General features: G+C 45.5%; 1 protein-coding gene across 6 annotated transcripts in view; it reads left to right on the plus strand.

The window, feature by feature from the left end:
* Positions 1–19,024, plus strand: part of ARHGEF25 (Rho guanine nucleotide exchange factor 25) — a 73,258-nt gene that overhangs the window by 51,208 nt on the left and 3,026 nt on the right. For all 6 annotated transcript variants that reach the window (XM_084832277.1, XM_084832275.1, XM_084832276.1 and 3 more), the window contains 11 exons: positions 424–501; positions 3,182–3,309; positions 4,008–4,074; positions 8,393–8,496; positions 9,290–9,359; positions 10,848–10,937; positions 12,407–12,499; positions 14,473–14,523; positions 16,595–16,672; positions 17,325–17,519; positions 18,230–18,410. In XM_084832277.1, the coding sequence (XP_084688403.1) occupies positions 424–501; positions 3,182–3,309; positions 4,008–4,074; positions 8,393–8,496; positions 9,290–9,359; positions 10,848–10,937; positions 12,407–12,499; positions 14,473–14,523; positions 16,595–16,672; positions 17,325–17,519; positions 18,230–18,410 (1,135 nt within the window). The remainder of the gene's footprint in view (positions 1–423; positions 502–3,181; positions 3,310–4,007; positions 4,075–8,392; positions 8,497–9,289; positions 9,360–10,847; positions 10,938–12,406; positions 12,500–14,472; positions 14,524–16,594; positions 16,673–17,324; positions 17,520–18,229; positions 18,411–19,024) is intronic.

The following is a 19,024-nucleotide window of genomic DNA, read 5'->3' on the forward strand; positions in this document are numbered from 1 at the left end:
ATTGAAAAGATACATCTTTACATCCTTCCTAAAGGTCAAGAGAGTGGGGGCCAACCATAGTTCTTGAGGGAGTGCATCCTGACATTTATGGGCCGTGCAGGAGAAAGCCCTTTCACACATTCCCAACAAATGGGCCTCTGGGGTAATGTGCCCTCAAAAGGGGCTCTTCTGCCGATCCTGATACCCGGACAAGTAAGAAGCAACTCTGGTTTGATCTGTAAGTCATATGAACTGACAAGTGTCAGGGGCCGACTGAGGGATTTGGGATGGTAACACTGAAACAGCTGCTGCTGTTTGTGGTGGTAGTAGTGCTGTTCTTACCTGAGGGAAGGGTGAAGATTTGCGGGTGGGGAGATCTGTGTAGCCTCCTGTGGGCCAGGCTGTGACACTTCCCCTCTCTAACACCTTTCCCTTGTATTAAAGGATGGCAGTGCTCATCTCCCAGACCTTTCCCTGCTCTCCAGCCTGCTAGAAGGGGATAGCTCAGGAAGACACACGCAGGTGAGCTGCAAGAACGAGGAGGGGGCAAGGTTGCCTTGCATCAGGGGTGTGTGTGTGTGTGTGTGGGCGGGATTGGGGCAACAATCCTTCCCTTCTCCATGTGACAAGGTGGCTGTCTGGCACTTTAGAAAGGCCTGGGCAAGAAGGAAGGAAGGAAGGAATGGACAGCAGCTGCTGGAACAGCCTCTGTGCCCAGCAGGTGAGGGTAATCTCAGCTAGGAACTTCTTAGTAACATAGTTGCATTGGTACAACTAAACACACCTCTAGACTAGAGCTGGAGGGCATCTAAGCAATTTTTCTTATATATATGTGTATATATACATACATATATACATATATATATATATATATATATATATATATATATATATGTGCATGTGTGTGTGTGTGTGTGTAATACGTGGCACATGCTGGTAGATGCTGTTATGTTTAGGTAGGTTTAGAAAAATAGACTGTAGTGTAGTGAATGTAACAATTTCATGCTTACCCCTCGATCTTATCCAGATCTCGGAGAGGCTGTAGCTTAGTGTTAGATCATATGTGTTTGGTCCCAAGTTCAATCCTTGGCTTCTCCTGTAAAGTATCAAAAAAGTATTCAAAGTATCAGCAGGGCTTGGAAAGACCTCTGCTTGAGACCCTAGAGAGGTGCAGGCTGTCAGACGAGATAGGTCTGGGTTAGGTGGGCCAGTGGTCTGATCAGAAGGTAGCTTCATATATTTGTATGAAGCCCACTGATTTCAACAGGTTTATGCACACTTTTCTCTGCCTAGGACTGAGCTGTTAATATTTTATTGTCCTAAATTTTAATAGCAAGGTTTTAAACTGTGGTGAGTGTTTTTTAAAGTGTCATGCAGAGTCAGACTTTAAAAGCAAAGATAGGTGAGGAAGATATTGAATTGGTGATCAGCTAGCAAAAAAACAGAAGTAGCAGCAAGATGGAAAATGCCGGATGTTCCAACAGAAACTTTTTTTTTTAATGGAATGTGACAAAATTAATGAAATTGGCTAATACCCACTTAAGCCCCAGTGAATTCAATGGGACTTACTTTTCAGACGATATAAATAGGATTGTGATTTAATATGAATTAGAAAAGGAAGGATGATATCCAGTAACTATGAAAAGAAATGGCTTTTGTTTATACTTTTGTAGAATTGATACAAATTTTTCTTTGTAAAAATCGTTTTTTTTACAAAGAAAAAAAATTGTTAAAGAAGTAAAATTGTTTTCAAGAAATATTGTTTGATTTCTTCCATAAATTAATTTGAATTTGTTTCTTTCCCTCATAGATACAATATGTATGGCTAGCCACATATCTGTGGAATTCTTTATTGTGATAGTTTCTATAGGAACTGTAGATTAGCTCTTTTAAACTTTTCTTTATTAAATTTTAATGAAAACAAAACAACTAGAAAATAAGATACATTTAGGGGACAATCCTATGGCCACTAGTCAGCAGCTAGATGGCCATAGGATATATCTCCGAGGTCAGTTCCTGGAGAACTGACCTTCCCCCCGCCTCCCACGCTGCCTCGTAGGCAGCACAAAATGGCCCTATGCTCCGCGCTGGGAAGAGGAGTACGGAGCAGCCAAAATGGGGTGTGGGGGTGTTCTGGGGTGGGGAAGGCAGAAATGCCAGTATGACACATCCAACGTGTCGTCCAGCAGCTGCTTCCCCCCTTCGCCTTCCGAAATCGACTCTCTAGCCGCAAATGCAGGGAAGCACGGAAGGGACGATCCCCTCTGCGCTTCTCCTGCCCTGCATTGGATAGGCAGTCGCCTCCGAGTTTGGAGGCAGATGCCTATCCTGGTAGGATTGCTCCCTCCCATAATTTTAGTTTTACACACATTTTTCCTGTTGTGTAGATGTAAAACAAAGCAAAATTAAAAGCCCTATGAGGAAACACTGAAAGAAGTGGGCATGTTTAGCCTTGAGAAGAGAAGACTGAGGGGAGATACGATAGCGCTCTTCAAGTACTTGAAAGGTTGACACAGGAAGGAAGTCCAGGATCTCTTCTCAGTCATCCCAGAATGCAGGACACAGAATAATGGCTCAAGTTACAGGAAGCCAGATTCCGGCTGAACATCAGGAGAAACCTCCTGACTGTCAGAGCAGTTCGACAATGGAACCAATTACCTAGGGAGGTGGTGGGCTCTCCCACACTGGAGGCATTCAAGATGAAGCTGGGCTGCCACTTGTCAGGGATGCTTTGACTTGGATTCCTCCATTGAGCAGGGGGTTGGACTTGATGGTCTTGTAGGCCCCTTCCAACCCTACTATTCTATGATTCTATGAAAACAGAAATTTCACATTGAAATGGGAAATCCAGCATTTTTTAAAAAGAAAATGTCTAATTTGGAATGTATCCCAGAAATTTAGTTTTGCTCTGTTTTGGGCACTTCATCAGGTGACAATATCAAAGGCATGATGTCTGCTCCAAATGGGAAAGTGTTCCTGGGTCTGTGATTGATATGTATCCCCTCCCTCCACTTATCTTTCGGAGCCTCTCAGGTTCTGAGTGAGCTTAGGGGAAATATGAGATCATACTACCACCCTTTCTTGGCCTAAGCAAGATGATCTGATGTGTCTCTCGGGGCCCTGGTCTCCCTTTCCCCTTTATTCACTTAATGATTAATGTTGCAAGTTGTAAAATGCAAGGGGTTCTCTTCTCTTATGGCAGGATCCTGACCCATCTCTGCTCCCCAGTGACCCCCAAAGCCCTGGGGCCCCCTCGGAACCTCTGGTGCAGCCCCCAGCCTCTGAGGAACAGGAAGAGGAGGAGAGGCGTAGTGCCTTAGAAAAGAGTATGTAAGTGATTTCCTTTGGTGCACCAGCATACAGGCATGATGGGAGAAAAGGAAAGGGGTGGGGGCAGGGGGAATTGCAGCCTTTGTCGCTCAAGAGCCTGGGGCTGCTGGGGAGCACAGAGGTGCAGTCTTGCTGAGTGTCGAGCAAGGGCTGTTTCATATGGTACGGTTTAGCAGATTCAATGTATGGACAGCATGTGTGTGATCCGGGTGTATCCCATACAGCAGCCTTCCTCCAACCTGGTGCTCTCCAGATGTCTTCGACTGCAGCTCCTACAAACCCTGACCTTTGGCCATGCTGGCTGGGGCTGATGAGAGCTGTAGTACAACAGATCTGGAGGGCACTAGGTTGTGGAAGGTTGAGTAGTTGACACACCTCATTCTTTCACCATGCATAATCTGTGTGGAACGGCCATTGGCCCTGGCCCTCTACCATGTTCAAGTACAACAGTATCTTGAATAGCTTGGGAGAAGCCATGACTGCAGAATGGTGTACCTACAATATACCTGCTCTGTCTGTGACATGCAACGTAGCCTGCAGACAGCAGCCTTTATGTGTCACGCAAGGGTCTGCGTGGAGGAGGCTCTGCTGTGTTTGCAGAACAGGGGAGATGGGAAAGATCTATAGGAAGGTAGGAAATGAGGGTAACACAGTGAAGTTCCTTCCCCTCAGACACTGCTGCTTCCTCTCGTCTGCAGGTTTGTTCTCAGGGAGTTGATTGAGACCGAGAAGAAGTACGTGGAGGACCTGGGCAAGATTGTGGAGGTGCCAACTATTCCCTCCATTTTAGGGACTGATTCCCCCATGCACCGGCAGGGCTGTCTCCAGATTTCTGTGGGACCCTGGACAAGAACCTGCTTGTCTTGCAGTGAGAGTGCACTGCTTGCTCACTTCTGTCTTTCTTGATGCACCCTCCCTGCTGTCCTCCTGAGCACTGGGAGAGCAGTAGGAAGGGTGGATTAATGATCATGCTTGGTCCCAGTATTCCACTCAGTGGGGCTTTCAAGTATTTGTACTGCCCTGGTGGGCAGCTGGCACCTGCCATGTCTGCCAGTCCATTCCTTAGGTGGTATATCAGTGGTACTGTGCCCTAACCTTTCTGGAAGAAACAAGAGTCCTGTCCACTGTAGAGACTAACTGCATTTCCATTCCTGCCCCACAATCTTCCTTCTGGGTGCCCAACCCACTGTCTCCTATGAACAGACCCCCCCCCACCCACTTTTCACACCCTGCTATCCTAATGAATTCAGCTTGGCTAAAACTGTTCATCTTAATACCACACACATGAAATTTTGTATAGCATTTGCTCTGGAACAGCATTTGGACCCCTCTAAGTATTTCAGATTTTCTTTTTGTTTTTAAAGGTAAGGCAAGTTTCTGATCCTCACAGTTATTGAAAATGTACAGGCTGTAATGGATGCAAAAGGTTGTTGTTTTTAGGTGAAGGAACATTCTTGCGATATAGGTCCCTGCCCCTTTCTCATAGCTTGCAGTCATATTCCATACCTACATGTCCTTAATGCCACTTATAGGAAGAATCAGACTAAAGGCCCATGTAGTCAGACTGCCAGCTTCCAGTGATGACTGTCAGATGTTATTGCAACCCTTGCAAGTTGAGGGGCGCTAGCGATCCACCTGTAGAGTGAGTGTCTGTGTGTGTGTGTTTGTGTGTGTATATATATGTGTGTGTGTATATCTATGTATGTATGTATGAAAAAGATACCATGAATTTTAAAAAGTTATCTGAGTTACTCACTACTACCTCATTTTGTGACAATTAACTCCATAATTTCATTTCACATGCTTTCCTTTTTCTGTGCTGTTGTTGCCGGTCAATTTCATTGGGTGATATAGAGTTCTAGTATTTTGAGAATAATTGTTCTGTATTCACACTCCCTGCACTATCGTTTTATAACCTCAGCCTTATCTCTGTTAGTTATCTTTTTTTCCTTTCTAAACTACAAATCCCCACCTTTTTAAACCTGTTTTTGTAGGGAAGATGCTCAATCCCTAGATCAGTAGTTGCTCTTTTCTGTGACTTCTCCAGTTCTGTACTATGATACACTTTTTGAAATGGGACACCCATCTCCAAAAGTACACAGTATTCTAAATGTTGGCACGCTATTGACTTACATCTATATAATCAGTCCCTTTCTTAATCCTATACACTAATAGTGAGGTCATTCTCCTGGTGCAGAGAATGTAGCCAAAATGTCACCATCTATGCAAAAGAGGGAGGCATCAACAGGCCAGGCTTCCGTTTGCAGGAGTACAGAAAGTTTGCAGAAGTGCAAAAAATACTTAGGAAACACCCCCCTCCCCAAGGGAGTAAAACTGAAATCCCAAAATAGCCCAGTCAGTGGGCACAGAATGATAGTGTGTGTGTGTGTGTGTGTGTGTGTGTGTGTGTATATGTGTATGTGTAATGGAGTACCCTTGAAGAAGGCATGGCAGGCTGGCTGGAACCCTAAACAGGAGCACTCCAAAACTGCAACATTTTGTTGCAGGTCCCACTTGTAATTCCTAATATTTAGGGCATAATCTTACGCGTGTTTGGACAGAAAAAGTTCTATAACTCCCAGCATTCCCCAGTCAAACATGCTGACACAATTCTACATGTTTCTACATATTTGCTGATACCCTCACAGAATTCTAAAACGTTGGAGAGGCAGAACGTCCCTTTGCAAAAGCCCTGCTAATCCTTCCTTAGCAAGGCTTGTTCTTCTTATATGTTTCTTTTTTTTTTTTTTTTACAATTCTAGCCCTAATAATGCTTTCCATCAGTGCACCTGGAGCAGGTTTGTAATTTCCTGGATCTCTTCCTGCTCTCCCACCCCGGTTCCCTTTTAAAAGATTGTTAACATATTGGCTGCCTTCCAAGTCCTCTGGTAAGGAAGCTGATTTAAGTGATGTTACATATTTTAGTTTATACTTCAGAACTTTCTCATCTGTTCTTTAAGAACTATTGGGTGAATGCCACCTGGCCAAAAAGCCTTGCTCCTTTTTATTCTTTTTTCAGTTAATTCTAAGAGACTGATTCAGGCATGGGTACAGTTCCAACATCTTTTGATGTGACAACTGAAGCAAACAATTCCTTTAGTTTCTCTACAATTTCCCTGTCTCCCATAATGGCTCCTACCATGTCTTTGTCATATATTGGTCCCACTGCCTTTTTGGTTGGTTTCCTGCTTTTTATATATTTAAAGGAACATGTATTCGGGGTTTTAATATATTTTAATATCTTCAGAAATGTCCGCTTCACATTCTTTTGCCTCTTGCTACGTTATACATCTACATTTGCTTCACAAAATCTGTGTTCATTTCTGCTCTTTCTTCACTTGGGCAAAACATCCATCTTTTTAATGAAAATCATTTTGTCTTTTATAGCCTCCTTGGCTCTGCTATTTAACCACGTTGGCGTACTGTTGGGCTTGTTGTGCCTTTAAAAAAAATCTGTGGTACATATTTTATTTCAGTGTCTATTATTACATATTTACAATGACTTCTTATGTCAATCTTGTTTATTTTTCCATTTGGCACCTACCTCTCAACCCAAATCAGGCCATCAACCATTCCTCCCACGTTGTTACTACTGGTTAAGCCATCAAAAATTGCACAAAGTTTAGATTTTGCAAGCCCATAGGCAGAAATGTTGTGGTGCTGGGACTGAAGAGCGCAGAAATGAAACAAAACAAAAATCCCTAAATAAAAGTAGCATAGTAGACCCAGTTCACGTGTCACGACAATCCATGGGTTATTTACCATGGGTTATCAGGGATGAATGGGAGCAATCGAACACACCAGAGGCAGTGTGCTCACACGCTCCTGCTAGATTTTGGCCATTTGTACATAACCCACGAATGGCCATTACAAGCAAACCAGATCTCTGATTAAAATTATTTGATGCAATTTTATTAAAATAAATGGCAAAAATAAATGCTGTGTGCCCAGTAGGATGTCCTCAAGCCAAAAAAATGAATGCCTCATGCTCACCAATTAATTCACAAGCCAGGAAAATCTGTGATCCAGTTGGCCAACCTAGGAAATACAAGCAGTCATGAAAGAAATGAAGTCATGGTCAACTGGAATAAAATAATTGCTTTAATTGAAAAGTGATGGTAGTGCAGAAATCCTGCCTGTATGTTGGCCAATACCAGGAGATGGAGGGAAAGGAAGCAGGATGTCTTTGTTTCCCTTTCTTGTCAATTCTTTTGCATACCTTAACCAGAACACTAGAAGGTGGGAGCAGGTTTGCTTCTTAATGAGCAGTGGAGTAGAATCCTGCACCATTTCCACTAAATCTTTTTTTTTTTTTTTTTAATGATGTTGAGATTTGAGGGAAGGACCTTTGAGCCAGTATCTCTCCCCCACCCCACCCCACCCCAAGGCGAAGGCCCTAAGATACTGAAGTTCAAAATAAAGCATGCCAGCTGAAGAACTTTAAACTAGATTCACATAATGTATATTGGGTGCAAAATTGGGATTTTTTAAATTATGGACTATGTAAACATCCCTGTCTTCAGCTCAGCAGGGCAGTGGTTTTCCAAATGTTCTGCCTTCAGGGAACCATTTCTGCACCAGCTTGTCTTTTGAGGAACATCAGATGGTGTTGCAGATTATTTTGGGGCGGGGTGTATGCTCTCAGTTCATACAGGGTGCTGCCTCACCATCATTATTCCATATAAACAGAATGCACCGGTTTCCCAAAAGTCTTCTGCAGCCACAAATTTTAGGGAAAGATTGCTAATGTTGAGCAAGCTGTCCTTCATGGAAACTTGTCTACCATTAGTGTTACTTGCCTTGCAGAACCCTTAATAGAATCTCACTGTTCCCCAGAACACAAAAAATTATTGCTGTGAATAACATACCTGTGCACACACCCGTCCTCCCCAGTCACCAAGCTACAGCCCATCCCACCTAGTTCCTGTCCATCTTCTGCACTCTCCTTCTGGGCACTGATTCCACCAGCCCAGACATCAGTATTGCCTTAATTCCATCTCCCCAGTTTACTACATCCACCGCCTCCATGGCCTTAAAGAGGAAGCAGGCTGCCTCCTCTAGCCTCCTCTTCTGACTTCTGCAGGGCTATATAGCAACCATGAATGCCCGTGGCATCCCCGAGAACATGAAGGGCAAGGACAAGATAATCTTTGGGAACATCCACCAGATCTACGACTGGCACAAAGAGTGAGTGAGCGAGCACCTGTTCCTGGGTGCATCAGGGCATGCAGTGGTTATGGAAACCTTAAAATGGGGACCATATGGGATATGGCTGGTGGCTGGTAGTAGACTCCTATTGGATTGCCTGGCTAAGTGCCTGTGGACCAGGCAGTGTTACATTTTGAAGTGCAGGTGCTAGTCATGACAATCCCCATGGCCATGCCCTAATGAGAGTCCAAAAATGAAGGCAACTGTGTTGATCCATATTTTTTTTTAATTCAAATGAAAACAGTTCTAGGAGTTTTAATCTCCACCAGGAGCAGGCCTTTTGTAAAGCTAATGGGTCTTAATTGCCCATTCAAGACCAAGCCACCCCAAAATCCTTTGCATTACAAGAGGGATAGCTCATAAGGAAAATCTGTTTCCCTCCAGCTACTGTAAGGATTGCAGCTAAGCTCAGAGGGAACAGGGAAGCGGGGGGGGGGGGGGGGCAGATGATGTCATTGTCACTGCTAATCAAAATGTCCCTTGGCTTCGACTTTGTGAGCCCTGGCTCCACTACACCACCGGGTCCAGGTGACATGAGCAAGGCGAGGGGGAGCAGCGGTAGTGGGTCACCATCATGGGGATCAATGGATAAGTGCTCCCTTCCAGGCCCCCCCGCTCCAGTTCTGGGAGAAGTTATGGCACGTCTGAACAATCCTTGGGAAGCATTTGGGGTTTAGCCTATGAGATGACATGTGGGGGGGGGGGTGCAGGCAAGAGAACATGTCCTGTGGATCTCATGTGACCTCTGTTCCCTCTCATCCCCCAACCCCAGTTATTTACTCAAGCAGCTGGAAAGGTGTCCAGAGGATCCTGAAATATTGGCAGACCTGTTCATAAAGCATGTGAGTCCCTGTTGCCATTGCTAAAATAAGTGCAGAAGAGCTGCTGAGCTGGGGCATAATGGCTAAAAAGAACCTCCCTATTGAGAGGCAGTATACCTGTGATTATTGGGTACTGGGATCAAATAATAGCCACGCTTGTTACATTCATGGCCTGTGTGTAAGCTGCTCAAAGGCATGCAGCCAGCCATAGTTGGAAACGGAATGCTGGGTTAGAGAAAGTTTCATCTGACTCAGCTCTGCTCTTCTTATATCCTTGTGGCCATCTAGCTCAGCATGCAATCTTCAGACAGCAGTTGGCTAGATGCAAGAAATGGTGGTGATCTCCATCCCTGTTGGTTCATCTCAGATGTCTTTAAGCCAGGGCCATGCTGTCTTTGAACACAGAGGGTTTGCACTGGGCTAGGAGTACTGGAAGTTGTATGCAGACAGTCATTTCTACAGAGCAATGGAAGAGACGGGCCCAATACTGCTATTGTGACATTAGCCCAGTTCTCTTAACAGCAGCTTGATAACGGTACAGATATAATGGAGGGGAGGTTAGTTGCAGGGGAAAACTGATTGCAGCCTCCTTGCCTAGCCCAGAGGTGGGAAACCTGGGGGTCGGCAGTTGCCTCCCCCCCCCCCGAACCCACCAGGTGGCTTTCAGGAGTGCAATTCTGCATGCAAACTGGGCATATGCTCTTCACGCACCTTGTTTCATTGCAAAGCGGCTGCAATTTTTTGCTGCCGCAGCGGGGCACAAAGCCCACAAAAATGGCCATGGGAGACTGCATTGTCCACCCTGGCCTAGTCTGATATAAGCCAATATAATTGCGGAATTGACACAGCAGCTTCTGGTCTAGGCAATTTAACTTTGAAGGGGGGCATTTAATAAAATGTTCTTGAATGTGATAGAGAGCAAGGATGCACACACTGTTCAAAGGAAACTACCTTTAAAAAACACTTTCAAAATTAGGAGCATTGCTGTATAAGAACAGATAGCATTGTACTCTTTAAAAAATATATTTTTTTACAGAGCTACATGGTAAATAATGTCAAATTCCGGTGGGGGGGATTTCCATCACTCTCCCCCCACCCCCCACGCCGGGTTGGATCTTTTATTAATTTGTGCTCTGCCTAAAAATGGGACAGTCCCGCTGCCATTTCTTGCATTTCCTTGGCATTTGGGACTGCCTATGTAAAACTATTTTGAAGAGGACTGTAGTCCATGAAAGCTATTTGTTAGTTTTTAAAGGTGGCATGAGACTCTTCATTGTTTTTTGCTGTACAAAATATGTTGAGTATCTTTACCAAACATACCGTCCTAAGGCGAGGCCCTCATCAGGGCTAGTGGCTTGTGTAAGGTCACTTAATGAACTGTATGGCTCAGCAGGGAACTGAACATGACTCTTTGACATACCTGCTTCCATAGTCAAGCCACTGGACCTTGCCATGTATTCAGGTTTTGTCTTGAGTGTTCCACTGAATTGTTTCCCTCTTGTGTTCCAGGAGCGCCGTTTGCACATGTACGTTGTTTACTGTCAGAACAAGCCTAAATCTGAGCATGTTGTGTCCGAGTTTATCGACAATTACTTTGAGGTAGGGGCTGTGTGATTTCACTGCAGCTTTGTCCTCTCCCGCTGCACCTTCTGCCACATGGCTTGCCTGGTTCTGACTCAGTCTCCTGCAGGGTTCCATCTGCCTCCATCTCCTACACTTTTGTGCCCCTTTCTGAGCCGACACAGATGAATTCCAGGGTGTTTGGCAGTCTCTTTAAATTCACACACCTAGCAGCTCTCATCTTGGAGAGAAGTCACTTGCCTGTAGTAGGTGACACACCACATCGGTTTGTTTTTTACATGCCACAATAGACCGGAAGATATCTGTAATATACCAAACCTGTGGATTCAGCTCCTGGCATCTACTGCATGTGCATAAAAATGTAGGAAGCTGCCTTGTACTGAGTCAGACTGTTGGTCCATTTATCCCAGTATTGTTGACATTGACTGGCAGTGTCTCTCCAAGGTTTCAGGAAGGAAAATTTCCAGCCCTACTTGCAGATGCTTGGAATTGAACCTGGGGCTTTCTGATGCAAAGCAGGTGCTCTGTCACAGAGCCATGCCTCTTCCCCTACAGTTTGCCTTGAGGAGAGCTGCTGTGAGAGTCGGTTTAAAAGCCATGCCCCCCAGAGATCAGCATATATTGCCTTTTTGAATTAGCACAAGGAGCAGTGAGCAGCTGTTTGTCTGGGCTGTGGCTACAAGATTGCCCTTCTCCTTGGAAATATCTGCCCTTGTGCTAAATGTGGAAGGAGTGTCATTCACCAGGGTGGATTCCTGTAGTTTTTCTGCACTGGGACGAGATCTTGACTGCAGCCTGTCCCTTGGTGACCAGCCTGTCAGAGTTCATTTATGCCAGGCTGTGCTCTGAACATATGTAAACATGTGGAGCTGCCTTGCACTTTCATTTGTTATGGCTCCAGTATTGGCTATTCTGACTGGCAGTAGCTCTCCCAAAATCTTTCTCAGTCCTGCTACCAGAGGTCCTATTAAAGGAGATGTCAGGGATTGGACCTTCGGCATGCAAGCATGTCACACATTGCAGGGGTGTGTGTTTGTGTTCTGAGCCTGAGAGAGAGTGGCTTGCCTAAGGCTACGTAGTGTCTTCATACCTGTTGTGAGATTTGAACTGGGGACCTTTGCTCAGTATCTTAGCCACTATGCTGCTCTCATCCTTTCTTAAGGCTCTAGAACAGGGGTGGAGAACCCAGAGCTCTCCAGCTGTTGCTGGAATAAGACTCCCATCAGACCCGGTCAGCATGACCAATGGTCGAGGGTTATGGGAGTTGTAGTCCAACAACATCTGGAGAGCCACGGGTTCCCCACCCCTGCTTTTGCCGTTACATAGGGACAGGGGAACGGTTCAGGGTCTTCTCGGGAATGTGAGTGGCCTGCTTTGGGAGGCGGGGAGATTTTCCCATGGAGGAGGTGGGAATTTAAAAGGCAGGATGGCTGAGCTTCCACATTATTTTTTACAGAGTCTTCTCTGCCTCATTCTCTCCTTTCCAGGAACTGAAGCAGGAACTGGGGCACCGCTTGCAGCTCAGTGACTTGCTCATCAAACCTATACAGCGGATCATGAAATACCAGTTGCTGCTCAAGGTGCTAAAGTGGGAGGTGGAGTGTCGCTCTCCAAAGCTAAAGCAACGCAGGGGTTGGTGGCAGGCGGGGTGGTGGTGGTGAGACAGCAGGTCTTTGACCTTGCACAGCAAAGGAAAGGTGATATATCTTCTGCTGGGCTTGATATCTGTAGAGTACAGCAGTGGGACAAGTGGGGAGTGGGTTTTTTTAGGGGGTGGCAAAGTCCTGCAATATCTGTGTCACCTACAGGGCAGCAAACCACCCAAATATTACAAAAGGAAAAGGAGTGGCCATGCCATCTGGTGGCCTTCTATCGCCACCCAATGGGTAGTAGTTGTATCTGCCTCCCTAGTTAGGGCTGCTTCAATCACTACAGCAAATGTGTGCTTGCCATTATGTGTACACTCTTGACAGCAAGAGTTCCTTGATACTCCAGGTCTTTGACACATGCTCCTCACTGGCCCAAGTGGTAAAAAGTCTGAGGGGCAGAACTACTGGGTTTAGCTTCCTTTGCATGAAGAGAACACTGAAGACTTAGATTATTTGGATCCTTTGGACGCATTGCTTTACTTATAAATATACAAGCAGAGCATCAGTGAAGGCAAACCTACTCCTGTAAGCAGACAGCATAGTCTGAAACAGATTCCCAGAGAGAAATTTTTGCAGCAACACCCCCAGTTTTTGTTTTCTCTAGCAAGAATCTCTGACTCTGTCTCTCCTTCTTCCGACTACAAACTGGTTCTCACCTATTCATCTCTCAGGCGCTGGTCCTACACCTTGCTCACCCCTGCAATGAACTGCCCTTTCAAGAGACCATCCACACTCATTAAGAAACCTTAACTCTATTTTGTTAAGCGTTAAAGCAGGGTCAGCAAAACCAACCACAGATTGTTTGATGGTTTTCTGGCTTTTGTGCAGTTTTTCCCCCATTCAAAAAGGTTGAAATGCCTCTTAGTTATTGGAAGAGTTTTCAGTTAAAATATGCTGCTATGTTTGGCCCAACCCCCTTTGCCTTTGGCCCCACTGGAATGCAGCCCCTGAGAGCTTCTCAGAAATTGAATTCGGCCCTCGGGTTGAAAGAGGTTCCTCACCCCTGTGTTAAAAGGTGGAGTGGGATTGTGATAGGGAAAATGGCACCTTCATAGGTGGGGAGAATTAATCACCCTCTCCCTCAGTGCCACTGCTACCATCAAATTGGCATTCCACCCACCCTCACACACACACACACACCATACAGATACCTTTCTGCATTTATTTATTTTTTATATCAGGAGATCATGGATCCCTGGTTGGTAACATGAATATTGCCCCTTAAACAAACAAAATAGAAGACGTTGTTGGCTTTGCTGGTGCTAACTGCGTTAGGCAGGGATGCAGCCTGATTCTGGGTCACAACGCACCTGTTGAAAACTAATGGTCTGCATATTTAAAGGGGGGATCAGAGGCTGAAGTAAATGGGAAGGGAATTAATATCTCCTGGCAAGATCAGGAGCTCTTGACATGGCTCTCTGTTCCTCCCAGGGTAAGTGGCCATGGGTATGTAAGCAATAGCAGAGTGATTCTCTCTGGTGGTTTGACCTAACAAAGTCAGCAAGGTGATAGGGTTGAAATTCTTGGCATTCCTTGTTTGTGACCTTGGAATCATAACAATGGTCCAAACTTGATTTTTGTCAATGGGGCTTAATTTTGGAGTAAGGTTGTATATCCTGGGTCTGTCTTTAGGTCTACATTCTTCAGTTCTGATAGCGCCCCCCTATCCTGGACTTTATTGGGGTTGACAGTGGAGAATCAAATGAGAAACGGGGGCCAGGTTCCACCATTCGTATTGCTGGTGACAACCAGGAAAGTTGTCCCCATATTCTGCTCAGAGCTGGTGACACAGCTTGGCTCCAGTCAAATCTGTCCCCCTCATCAAAGAGTAGCTAATGTCGCTCTTCCTCTCCCACTTAAGAATAAACTTGTTCTTTTCCTCTCCCCCCACCCCACCCCTCCAGGATTTCCTGAAGTACTATGGCAAAGCTGGCAAGGACACAGAACAGCTGGAGGTAGGAATTGAAGGCATAGAAACCTGTCTTGTAGCCATCATTCCTCCACAGCACCATTATGTATAGACTGGATATTGCACTATTGAGTTTGTATCGGGACCTGCAGAACTATCCTGCAAGGGCTATATATAGGCTCTCTTCACACTTGAGTTTTTTTAGCAGGAGCGTTCTTCTTTAATCACTGGTTTTCACAGGAGCTTTAAATGACATTGCTGCTCTCCTGCCGCTATCTCACAACTTTCTACTCTCTTCCTGTGTTATCTGAGAATGGGGATAACTCAACATTTTCTGTGCTTGCGATTGAGATCGTCATTTTCCCCCTGTGTATTTCCCCTTTAGCACTTTGTCCTGCTTTGTGTGGGCATGCGCTAGGGGGTGTTGCTGGGCAGTGTTGAATAACATTGTCATGACAACAAATTGGTGGGAAGGTGGGGCATGTCACTGACCCCACTTCCAGTGACCCTTTCTGCTACCATTCCACTACGGCCTCCGAGATCCCCTTGAACACAGCAATGCTTACTTCTGAGTAAAGTCATTGCTGTAAGGCTTTCCTTTCCTGGGAGTAAGTGCCATTGAAATCTGTGTGGCTTGCTTCTGAGTAGGCGTGCATAGGAGTGCATTGTAAGTCTACTTAGAGTAGCAGTCTTAAGGTCTCCCATCCCCTTCAGTGCATTTACTCTGAACCTCCCCCCCTCCGCCCCATTGACTTCACTGACTGCTTCTTCTCCCTTTTGCTCACCAGACTGATGGACTTTTTTCCTCCCAGGGTGGATGGGGGAGTAGGACAAAGACTTGACAGTTAGGATTTCAATGGGTATTAAAAGTGCCTTTTCTCCTCCCCTGAATAAATTCATCATGCAGAGCTTGGAATGGTAATTTTTAATAGTTTCCTTTTGGGGTGTGGAGTTTTTAGATAAGGCAGTATCTGCTGAGGTGGTTTTCTGTAGTACTCCCTCCCACCTAGCCAGCCACTATCTCTTCTCCTAGCCCACCTTGCAGGGTCGTTGGGAAGCCAGAATAAGGGGGAAGAGCAACTACAGTGCATGGTGGGGTGGAGGAGAAGCAAGCCAGGTGTAATGAAGAAGGTGTCCCCCATGAAGTGGTCACCGGGGGTGGGAGGGTGGTGCTGCTAGGGATGGCTTGGTGCATTGACTGTATACAAGTGCGTTTGTGGATTTCTTACTTCTGAAGTTGGGAACCCGGAAATCAGTATACCCTTCAGCTCAGTAGTGCAAGCAATATACTGCATTTAATTCCATCACACACTGACATATTTAGCAGAGAAGGACTAGCAGCACCAGCAACCTCAGGGTAAGCCACGGAGAAGACTCTCTCTCCCTCGGAGGAAGGAGGGGACCAGCTCCCATAAACCCTATCCAGGCCACTAGAGGTGCTTCCGACTTCCCTCCTGCTGTGGAGGAATGGAGGGGTGGGGCAGAGCCATCAATCAATCATGATCAGGGGAGGGGAGGGGGTATGGAGCCAGCAGCCCCCTTCTGTCCTGATTGTTCATGCAGCTCGTCCCAGCCATGCAGCTCGTCCTAGCCATGAAAAGATATAATGCGGAGGGAAGTGCTATGAGAGATGCCTGTATACAGGGCCAGTGTAAATCCTGGAAAGATCTGGAATCAGAAGGACCGGTTTGTAGTGGGATAAAATGTCAGGTGTGAAGAGAGCCATAGGCACACTGAACCTGTCCTCTGCTTAGGCCTTGGGAGAGGGAGCTGAGGCTTTGTCATTTTCCCTAGTCTAAACTCCCACCCGAGAGGGGACTTGAACCCAGATCTGTTCAAGATCTGTTAACAGATCTGTTCAACAGTAACAGATCTGTTACTGTTATGTGGGTAACAGTACCCACATTGGACAACATTCCTTGGTCTGGACCTGTGGCCCCATCAACCTGCATGGTGCAGGTTGTCTAATGTCATTTAATTCCATCTGCACCTCCTGCATTTGATCATGATGGTGCTGCCCACTCACCATGGGTGCTCTTGCATGCTCCTCCAGCCAGCCATCATGCTACTCATGTTTAGTCCAGCACCTTTTCCAACTCCCTTGTTTTGCCTTTCAGAGAGCTGTGGAGGTGATGTGTTTTGTTCCCAAGCGCTGCAATGACATGATGAATGTAGGACGACTTCAGGGCTTTGAGGTAGGTTCTGGGAGTCAACAGCTGGGCGATTCCACTGATCCCTTGGGAGCCAGGCTGTCAGCCCAGAATTTCCCAAACAACTCTAGTTTAGAAGGCCCTTTAGTTTTTTTAGCTCAGTGCGATCAGGAGCATGGGAGTGATTTTCCCCAGTCTCATAGTGATAGGAAGACTGGGACCTGTTCAAGGAAGGGGGTCTTATTTGGCTATTTATGCGGGTTCTCCACCTTAGTGCTTGTTAACCTGGGAATTGTGAACTTAAAATACAGGAACTTGAAAGGAGAGTAGAAACTGGGGAGGTAATGGGCGCAGTTAAAACCCAGACTACACATTTAGAAATATCCTGTAGTACAGCTCTTCCTGGGACTGTAGCACTTCAAATGTAAGTGCAGTTTTGCATGGTTGAATGCTGCTCCAAGCTTTAAAAACCCCAAACCTCTGTATGCATGGAAAGCTACCACTTTAAGAAAAATGGCTCTAGCCTTCTCCTGGACAGGCCAGCTTTCCATGAGCAGGGCGATTTTGACATGGGGCAGCATTCAGACATGCACTCACCCATCTGCATGTGGTAATTCAAAATGTTCTGCTCTAAGAACAGGGCAGTTTTGTACCTTCTGCACAGCTGAGTAACTAGGAGCTGCCCTCTCCTCTCCAGGGAAAACTAACAGCCCAGGGGAAGCTGCTGCAGCAGAACACCTTCTGGGTGACGGAGCAGGCAGGCGGGATCTTGGCCCGCGGTCGTGAGCGCCGCATCTTTCTCTTTGAGCAGATTGTCATCCTAAGTGAGACCCTGGAGCGGCGGCGTGGCCCATACACCGCCCCAACGTATACCTTCAAGAGCAGCATCAAGGTATTACAGGGCTAACAGTTGAGACTCTAGGCAAACTTACACACATGGAGCCCCTTCATAGGACACTTCACACTGGAGACTCCCCACATCCAAGGCTGTGTATCCCATGTTTCTGTTCCATTACTGAGTGCTGAATTCAGCATCGTGAAAATCTCAGCTGTCATCAATATGTGGCATTTTTCTAGCCTTATGGCTGTGAAGTTAGGGCTTGCAATTGTGTTGGCAATGCGGGCAGAAAGTAGGGGTAATGCAAAACAAGCAAAGATGTACATTTGCTTGATTCACGTTCTTTATACAGGTTCCAGATTGTAGCTCTTCTTGGCACAAGAATTTAGGCTGGTTTAGTGCAGAGTTTTGTTGTATGTATGTATGTATATATGTATGTATGTTTGATTAAAGCACAGATTACACACAGTTATATCCAGAGAACCATACAATTTCTAGGACTTCATGAATGTGCAGAAATGCCCAAAAGTATAAATAAATACAGGGCCCTCCTTTTGTTTGACTGTCCAGCCTCTGGCCCTGCATGTGTTCCATTTCATTGATAGTTATATTTTTCTTGCTTTTGAGTATCATTGCCTGAGAAAATATACCTTTGAGCTTCATATGGTCCGATCTTCTACTTGGGAAGCTCCAGTTCTATTGTCTTTACTTATCCACTGTCACTTTGGTTGTCTTTACTTATGCACTGCCTGTCTCTATGCCAGGTAAGCTGTTTGGGCCTGGAGCCCTGCGTGGACAATGATCCCTGCAAATTTGCACTGATCTCTCGTGGAGCAGAACGGGGCACCGTCCGTTATGTACTGCAGGCAGCAATGCAAGAGATTGCCCAGGCCTGGGTGGCCGACATCAGCCTCATCTTGGAGACACAACGTGATTTCCTTAATGGTAGGGGGTTGAAGATGGTCAGTCCCCAACTCTAGTCCACTGGGGTTACCTCACAGAAAATTCACTGCTCCTTAAACTACATGCAGCCTTCTTCAAAGGCTGATACTTCAATATTTTCCTCTCATTTTCCTAGTTCCTGATTTGGACTGAATATTTATTTATTATATCCCACCCTTCCTCACAAGGAGAAGCTATGAAGGCTACTAGGATATTCTCACAATGCTTTGCATAAGCATGGGAAACTTTAGATGGTTCATAGATGAGAAGAGATCAATAGACAATTTTCAAAGAGTAATTAGAATTAGAGGCATTAAAATTTATTAAGAAATTTTATTGCCTTTCCCAGGATTTAAATATGGGTTAGTATTTTATGTTGTGAAAGAAACCACCTTGTATTTGATTATATATCATCTGTGTGATACACTTTTTGTGTATTGCTCCTTCAATCAAGGACACACTTTCTTCTCCCCTTGTTAACTTATTTTAGCCTACAGCATGCTACAGTTTATGGGTATATATGTATCTATAGCATATATCATATAAAAGCCAATTTCTAGGTTCCATCTGTTTGTTATACTCTGGACCAGCCTTCCCCAACCTTGCCTGTTTACAGG

This window comes from Heloderma suspectum, chromosome 2 (genome assembly GCF_057233095.1).
Source record: "Heloderma suspectum isolate Gila_16-S chromosome 2, 16-S_ref, whole genome shotgun sequence".
In the NCBI taxonomy this organism is placed as follows: domain Eukaryota; kingdom Metazoa; phylum Chordata; class Lepidosauria; order Squamata; family Helodermatidae; genus Heloderma; species Heloderma suspectum.